The 9,477-nt window shown below is 34.8% G+C and overlaps 1 protein-coding gene across 1 annotated transcript; it reads right to left on the bottom strand.

Moving 5' to 3' along the window:
• Window positions 1–5,329: 5,329 nt before the first annotated feature.
• Window positions 5,330–7,094, bottom strand: LOC145103659 (uncharacterized). The gene is made up of 2 exons (XM_079040947.1): window positions 6,989–7,094; window positions 5,330–6,531 (listed from the first exon to the last, which is right to left on the bottom strand). The coding sequence occupies exon 2, from the start codon at window positions 6,454–6,456 to the stop codon at window positions 5,416–5,418; it is 1,041 nt and encodes a 346-aa protein (XP_078897073.1). The 5' UTR covers window positions 6,457–6,531; window positions 6,989–7,094; the 3' UTR covers window positions 5,330–5,415.
• Window positions 7,095–9,477: the final 2,383 nt, after the last annotated feature.

Raw genomic sequence — 9,477 nt, 5'->3', positions numbered from 1 at the left:
ATTGAAGCTGTCGCATCATGTTCACCAGTTTTTGTTGCAGATAAACAGTAACTCCGTAACATCCGTCAACTGGATTAATATGACGGATGTAAGATTCGTACTTAATCGATATCATCGCTTCTTGTTTCTGAACATTGTCGTTCAGCAGGTTTAGTATCCTCAAGATCTTTCCGGTGCCGTAAAGGCGGTGGACGTATCGGAAGATTTGAGGTTGATCGGCCGGAAAATATGGTGCGAAAGGGCAGTCCGCCGGACAGCAGCGGCGCGAGAAGCGGCAGGCGGCGCAAGAATGGTGAGAACGATGTTTGGTCGTCATGGGAGTTTGACTGCAAGAAGGTCTGATCAAGGACCTGATCCGAAGATGACGACTAACTTGATATCTGATTATATCGGAATATATAGTTTTTCAGGAGGTTTATCCACACATTTCATATTTATTTTGGGATTTATATTATGAGAATATCACAAAATATATAATAAAAAATGAACGTAGGAGTTATCTTTTAATAACTAATCTTTTGAACATTTTAAAAATCCTTTTATAACTAATTTTTGGAGCATTTAAAAAAAATACTTTTTAGTTTTATGTCAAATCATTAGTATAGTAATATTTAAAACAAATCTCTAAGATTGATCCATATGGATAGGGTCCCAAAAAGTTTTAACTTGTATGAACGATCTAAAATCAAAAAATTTAGGTTATTATCACAAAAATGATCGAGCCTTTGGTGGAAGAAAAGAGAAGAAACAAAGCTGGAATCCAGTTAAATGTGGAAAAGCTTTGATTGTGTGTGTGTTTAATTAAGTTGCATATATTGATTGTCAATATAGAAAAGAAAAATAAGTGATTTACGTGATGGTGGATTTGTTGACCAATGATGCACCATCTTCATGTGTTTCTTTCCGAGACTTTAGTCGCGGTACCACCGTTTTGAGTCCAATCGGTTAACCACTATCGACTCAGGTGTTTGATTTTTTAAGCAAAAATCTATAAAGTTTGCGGATCATTTCTGCAACCCTCTGCACTAGAAGAGGTGGACCAAACGGCTGCAGACTATAATAAGAAGCGTGTTTGTTTTTGTAACATCTGCATGCTGCTGCATATATTAAAAAATTAAAATAAACTGATTTTATAATTCGAAAATAGTTTTTTAATACCGAAAATTTATTAATGTATGACATTTCGGCAAGAAGTTATGATATTTCAGCAAAAAATAATGATATTTTAACAAAAAATAAAGATATTTTAGCATAAAATAATGATATTTCATCAACAAATTATTATTATTTAATATAAATTTTTTTTCAATAAGAATAAACAAAAAAAATGTGAAATAAGATTTCAACAATATATAATCAATATTTTAGCAAGAAAAAAAGAAGAAGAAGAGGTTGGAAGAGGTATGAAGAGGCAAAACAAGTGTTGTGCCAAGAAGAACACGTGCATAGGTTTTTTAATCCGAAGACTTCTGAAAAACAAACAGCTACGAGGTGAAAAGTGTTGCGCGTGTGCTGCGTCGCGCAACAATAAGAGGTCTGAAGAGGTTTTTTCCAAAAAACAAACAGCACCTCAGTTTGGCATTCCTTTCGCTTTACTTTAGTTTACCCACGTCAATTATGCAATCTAACATTAATGTGCTCCTTCCTAAAGTATAAGTATCGGACTTGTATTCCTTCCCATGGTAGAAAGTACGTCGCTCTAGCTAATACGAATTGCAAAGATGTCATGGATGATGCGTTTAATGCATTAATGGAAAACAAAACATGTCTTCATGTACCAAAACACCATATATACATATAATACAATCCATGTGGAGTTTTAAACATAAATTCAAGTCCAATTGGTCTTTTCAATGCGACAAAGCATGACTAACCGATGATGGTTGTTTACAAACAGGTTGGTATTGATTGTCACGAAACATTCAGTCCATCGTCAAACCGGCCAACATCAGATTCATTCTCAGCATGCTATGCTATCTTGAAATCTTGTCTTATCCATCAATTGGATGTCAATAATGCTTCCAGATGGAAATCTAAAAGAAACAGTCTACATGTACAAACCAACGGGTTTTCGTGACACCAACGTTTTGTATCGTGTTTGTTTGCTACAAAAGTCGTTATATGGACCAAAACAAGCAATGGGTATATGGTATCAATGTTTTGTCAAGTTCGTTCACACCATTATATTTATCTGCAACATTTGTGATCATTCTCTTTTTATCTATCGAAAAGAAAATGACTTGGCTTATTTATTATGCTATTTCGATGATATCATTGTAACCACTTGGTCCAATGAAATTAACTTCAAGAATAACTAATGCACATGATGGCCGACGAATTTCCATGAGGTCATATAAGCTACTTTCTTGACATAACTATACACTGTCATAAGGGTGGACTCTTTCTCGATCAAACCAAATACACAAAAGAAATAGTTGAACACGTCGACATTAGCTCTTGCAAACTGACTACCACCCGTTGATAGTAATGCAAAATTGCCATAAGCCAATGGTGACCCTTTTTCAAACCTAACTCTTTATCGGAGTCTTCTCTATAATATCTAACGTTTTACACGCCCTAATATTTCATATTATGTGCTACAAGTTTGCATGTTTACATATGCACAATCCATCCACACATAGTATACATGAACGTTTTCAAGAAAATCATCACATATGTTCAAGGCTCCCTCACTCATGGCTTACATCTCACAAAATTATCATCCTCGCACCTACTGTGTTATACCAATGCGCCGGACCGAATGATCCACTTATGGTTATTGTGTTTTTTAGGCAAAAATCTAATTTCTTTGTCTTCAAAAAGACAACCTACTTTGTCGTAGATTAATTGTGGAGATTGGACATCGATGGCTTCACCAACGTTGCTTTAAAAGCATGTTGGCTTTGCAACTTGTTACCCTCTTTCTAAAGTCACAATATTCTACTGCGCACCAATAATCTTTTTGGTAACACCATACAACACCAACACACAAAACATTTTGATATGAGTATTCATTTTGTTCGTGAAAAAGACTCAAAAGGGTAGGTCTGAGTTCTTCATGTTCCATCATGTTATTAGATATCCGATATCTTCACCTAAGGTCTACCACATCTATGGTTATTCGTAGATCACAACCAAAAAATCTTGACCCAATCAATTCGATGATTTCCAAAACAATCTTAGCATCCATCAACCTCCCGCTAAGATTGCGGGAGGACCTTGCGGTCAGTAGCATGTAACATGTTCACCATGCTCGACCACATAGGCCCAAGTTTTTTATGGTCATTCCATATATGTCAAAATTTAGAGAACGAAATTTCAGGAAACCACTTTAAATTAGGAAACAATATTGATGTTATCTAAAGGCATGAAAAATCAATTTCTTTCAAGATTCGGTTACTATCGCTTCTCGATAGGTTTGTAATAAACTGATCATTATTCATCATTTATAATATTTGTTTTGTGTCCGTATTTTGTGGGTTTGCATTTGTCACGACATGAATATTTACTTTTTAAATTCCGATATACCGAATAATGGTTATAATGCTCGTTCTTTAATCCTTCATCTATTTTGGAGATTGGAATACCACACTACTATTTCCGTCAAAGGTAATGCTTCAGATTTTCTTTGTTAATAGACCTTGCATTGTTTATAAAAATAAAAGTAAATATCAAACATTAATATAGTTCAATACATATCGATTGAAGGCAAACGGACAACAAGTTGCGCCGCTAGCCCTTTCTGGATGGCAAAACCAATTCTTTTGAAAACAATATTTGTGGATCTAGGAGATATGACATTAGAATGCATGACCCGCTAGACTCTATTGAGGAGCTCCACCGCCTCTGGTGCGAGAAAACCAAATGTATCGAATGCAAAAGGTACAAACACATGTTGATTTTCTATACATGCGTTCTCGTGCTTAACCACTTTGCACGCAGCGGCTTTCAAAGCGGCATGTCCCGCTGTGAAACTCCCGCTCCCCAGACCAACGAGAGGAGAGACCCCAGTAAGATCCACGCACGCATGCTTCCCTCCTATCCATCCAAAGACCAAAATGTCAGCCGGTCTAAGTGTAGACCTTTCATCCTGCGGGTCCGTCAAAAAGTTCATTGACGCTTCTTTCTTCACAGAAATACCAGCACGCCAACAAGCATCAAAGAGAACATCCCGAACCACTTCATGTCTGTACTTGAAACCAGGAAGCTCTCTACAATGAACCGCGTGTTCCCCAAATGTATCCAAACATGCCTTGCGGCATATTGGACATATCTCGTCAATTGGGAATAGGGGAATCATGAGGCGGTAACGAAGGATAGTTCGGTACTCCACAGGAGACATATGCTGGCCAAGACCATAAATAGGGATAGTTAGCAGAAAATCCTGAGCATGAGGTGCCCGCAGACACTCAAAGACTGCTTTCTGTCTGACAGTCATGTCGAAGTTGACTTCCATATCTTGGACGATTTTGCTAAAAAGGGCACACGCCAAAGTTTTTTGGGATTTAGGGGGGGCGGTGTCCTTATTAGTGAAACCGCTACAGTCAAATCCCGGAATCGTATCGCGAAGACGAGTCATAGCACATAAGTAATCCGAGTCCATACCACATACGCCACTGTCACGTAAGATGTGATCTTGTAATTATTGAAAAAGGCGTGACCAACACCACCTCTACTCAAAATCCATCCTTCTTAGTATTAAAAAAATCGGTTTGTCAAATACACAGCCTTCAAAACCCAAAAATATATGAATTCAAAAGAAGTAAAAGAGGAAATAACAGGCTTCTTTATATAGAGATGAAGAAGAAGCATATGAGGGCGAATTTGTGAATTAGCATGGACTTAACGATGCGATGACTAGAACTATGACACAACCATAGTTTATGAATGACTAATGCAAAAATGCAATCTATTATACGACATTCATAACTTTTCGGTAAGCAAATGAACAATTTTTGTTATATAATCTAAATCCCTATTTTGTGTTCTTCATCTTTGTAATTTCTTCTTATTTTATAAATTTCTTTAGCTTTGTAATACCATATTGTGGTTTAACAGAATGTACACATTATATGATACAATACTAAAAGTGATGTAAAAAACCCCATCTAAAGTACCAACTCAAATATGTAATGGAATAGATTGTTCTAAATTACAAACATCCAAGAAATATCCCACCCTTTTTACCTATTATGGTTTCAATAAAGGATTGTAATGAATTTTGGAACTAGGAATCAACAAGATTTTCACCATGACCTAAACATTTGTGCTAATACTCGTGACAATTTTAATTTACATGCCGATAAGAAGCTACACATAATGCATCACATACAAAAGGAAATTAAAGATAATATAAATTGAGAACGTAGTTATACTTCTCAAGAGTCTTGACAATATTGTAGCATAACAAGTCTATCACTGATGTAGAAAACTAACATTTAAACAATCATGGAAAAAATACCACATTTTTGCAAAAAACAACTTGTTTTTTCCACTTTCAGCAGAAAAGTAAAATTTCCCGCATTGTGAGTGAAGATCAAACCACTGCTCTATTCCTACAAAACCAGCAGGCAGCATATCCTTGCTAATAAAGATTGCATATTCTTCTACTGTTTTTTCAAGTGATACCCATTCCATTTTGCTAAGATTTATTTCTTGAATCTTCTTGTCTAGAAGTCGATCAATCACATAAAGATTTTCACCCAAACTTACAAACACAGGAAAATCAAAGTATCCCTTTGGAGAATTCTTGATTTCAAGTATTGTCACTTTGGGTGTTGGATAAAGTCTCACTTCACACAAACAGCTATCATTGTGTATGGTATATACCTTTCCCTTTAAAGCATGTAAATCATTGATGTAGAAAGGGGTGGAGATATGATTCCATTCTTGTTTACCAGCAATACAAAACCATATATTACGAGAGTATTGACCAAACACAACAAACACCCACCGAGATATTATAGGTGAAAAGACAAGAATACCCCTCAGAGAATGAGGGTCGGGGTAGGCATCACGGAAAGGGACATGAAGGTCATGCCTTGTGATAGGATTCACAAGCCAGAAGTCCTTTCTTTTCTCACTAAACAGAATCAAGTAACCACAACTTACTCCAATACATGTTTTATAATCCGGATGAGGAAGAAGGGTTTTCAACTCTCTTCCTTCAAAGTCCTTTAAGTAAAACTCTTTCACATTAGGATCAGTAGAAATAGATATGGTCATGGGTGGTCTTGACACTATAAACTTGTTCTTGTTAGACAGTGCAAGTGATCTCCATGACTTACAAACTCTGCTGAATGCAAGAAAATCAACAACTCCTAATTGCATCATTACTAAAATAAGCACATCATGGTTGAGATCTGACCAAAGATCACAGGTCTTGATCCTCTTCTTGCTAGGTGCAAGTGTATCATCATGGTTCTGAACTCTAGTCATACTCCTTGTCTTAACCATTTTTTGTTTTCTAGCAATTTAATGCAATTGCTACGGGATGTGTATTCTTGCAAATGCTTCCTGTATGTCAATATCCTGCAACAGACATAAACAAAAAAATCAATTCTAAGTCCACAGGGGTGGGGGAGGAGGTGGTTGTGAAACTATGGTGGCAAAGCTTGGTCGAATTTTAGAATTGTATATACATACCATAGGAGAGGGTGATGGAGATGTAGGGTGGTCTAGGTGGTTGGATACGGTGGTTGTGTGGAATTTAGGGTTTACCGATGGAGGGTTTGGAATTGCAGGAGGTGAGGGAGTTCCGATGGCGCGGGATGGTAGGCAGAGGAATGTAGGGTGGTAGTATTGGGAATAGGAGGAGAGATAGCAGATGAAGAGAGGGGGAGGAGCGTGCGCAGCTGGTTCCGGTAGGGGCGAGTGGCGCAGTGGTGATTGGAGGTGGGCCGGTGAAGAATACGGTGGAAGGATTAGGGGGTAGGGAACAACTTAAGGAGAAGATTAGAGGAGAGATGAGATGAAAAAGATGGCATACCTGAAAGCCGGCGTCGATATGGTGAGTGGTGCAGGTCACCGGCGGAGATGAGAGAAAAAGATATGTGATGTGCGTGTGTTGTTTTTTCTTTAATGAAATAACTGACCTGGTTGTTTTAAATTCCTTTGACCAACAATTTTGTATTTTGAAAAAAATTGGAAAATTTTTAATCAGCATTATTATTATTATTATTATTATTATTTTTTTTTACATTTCAATGAGCTTCTATTAAAACATCCAAATCTATTTTCTCTGTATTATTATTATTATTTTTCATTATTTCTATTTTATTTTTGATTGTCTTTCTTCTGTCAATCTTATGTTATTCTAAAACAATTTCATTTTTCACCCAAAATATTCCAATACTACAAAAAGCATCAAACAAGAAAAAGATACATGACTATATTGGTATAGAAAACAATTAATTGCACCTAATACCCATTTTGATGAGTGTCGAATCCATCAAATAATAAGTCATATTTGTACATATGATTTAAAAATGATAGTAACATTAACAAATATGGTTGATCCTCAAAAAACTCAACTTTAAACAATAAATCCACCAAAATAATCATCATTTTATTCCAATGCATTAAAGTAAATACGGAGAATTTTAAAACAAGTAAACTAATACGGTAAGATAAATACTAGAAATAAGAGTAAAAACAACCCCGTTCCAAGTTTTAATGATAAATCGATGTCAAATTGAATTCTAATTTTAAATTGGTGCTTGAAGATACTAATAAGCTCTGGTATCTTCCATTTACCAAATTGTATAATCAAACAAGTTCTTTGAATTAAACCTAACATTACTAACTTACTCTAAACAAGCTCTTAGAAAAGATTGAAAGATCGCATTAAGTTTGGTGTGAATCTTCCTAACAAAATTTAATTTATCTCACAAGCAATGACGAATCTAAAAACAAAAACCATATCGTTCCTTATGTATATGAAATTTAAAAAAAATGAAAAAGTAAAAAATACTAGTGGTGCGTATGCCTTAAAATACTAGTAGTGGAGATGGTGGGCGCCTGGGCGGTGACTTGTGGCCTTGCCGGACGGCAACTGACGAACGACAGGAATAATAGAGACCGGGGATGATTGACTGATTCGTAGCGTGTTGTGACGAGTCTAATTCATTTTTTCCTTTTTGTTTAATTTTAAATGGATTGAGCTATATTAAGACATTGGGCTATTCTAAATGGTTATTGGATAAAAAAAATATGGATTGGTATTTTTTTTACCAAGGATAACTAGATAGTTCCTTTATAAATAATAAGGTAGTTGCTATTTTTTTCCATATATATATATATATATATATATATATATATATATATATATCTTACATTATAATTTTTTTTTAAAAAAAGATAGGCCCTAGGACCCACCTTCACATAAGCTAGCTACGCCTCTGCTCACAAGCTTGAAAGCGTAAAAACGTTCAATTTTAGTTTATACCAAAGTTAATCCCATCACATAAACAATTCGATGTGTGTCACTTAGCATCAATTCATAAAATAATTATGGATTTTAGAAAATCGAATAACGTGAATGAGCTAATCTTAATCCAAACGTCAAACATGAATCAGGTCGAGAATCAAATGTAGGGTTATAACAAAACTAAAACTGTTAGAAAGAATAACAACATAACATCAAATACTATAATTAACTACATAATAATGAGTTAAAACTACAAAATCGGATGCGTAACTTCAACTAAAAATAACAATAATAAACTAAAAATAATCTAATCGATATTCGCATTATAATCGTGTAATTGTTGGAAATACATGATCATAAGTTGTGATTGTGCAACAGTTTGTTAAACACTTTTTAGGTTGATCAGATTTATTAATGAACATATAATAAATCATATATGTTTAGCACTTTATTACAAGCTTTTCAACCAACTTACAAAATTATTCAATTAAAATAAGATCTTCAAATGGAACTAATTCACAACATAATTATTGAACAAGCTCTCAATAATTTTGTGAGGAGTGCATTAATATTCAAACAAATATACAAACAACAAGTGATTTTCTCATATAAGCTTGAAAAACCAACATGTCAATCAAAATCTATTACAAAATCACTAACATTATTTGCTACTTTTGTCTAAGGGAATGGCTGATTACAAAACCAAATAATCAACATAGCACTCAATTATCTAAACCCTAATTGAGGTGATCAAGTTCAAAAAAAGAATTAAGATAACATAAATTGTTGTAAATGGAAATCATATAATTAAAAAGGAAAAAGAAACACAAACAACAACTTCAATAGCTAATCCAAAATCACTCACGTGATTATCAACTGAATGTGGATGCCGTTGATTTAACTCTTTAAGATGGCTAAACCACCGAAAATTACAAAATAAATAAATAATTAATCAACTTGCGATCGAAAATCAAAGATTTTTTTTTTTTTTTTTGATGCTAAACCTTCAAATCGTTCCTCTTTTCTTTTCTGTCTTGCGAGAGTTGTGT

Source organism: Lactuca virosa, chromosome 4 (assembly GCF_052849685.1).
Source record: "Lactuca virosa cultivar CGN04683 chromosome 4, Lactuca_virosa_CGN04683_v6, whole genome shotgun sequence".
Taxonomy (NCBI): Eukaryota; Viridiplantae; Streptophyta; class Magnoliopsida; order Asterales; family Asteraceae; genus Lactuca; species Lactuca virosa.
This window is presented reverse-complemented; position numbering and strand designations above follow the sequence as displayed.

Coding starts and splice junctions, on each gene's coding strand:
- LOC145103659 (XM_079040947.1), bottom strand. CDS start 6,456: ATGGTTAAGACAAGGAGTATGACTAGAGTTCAGAACCATGATGATACA.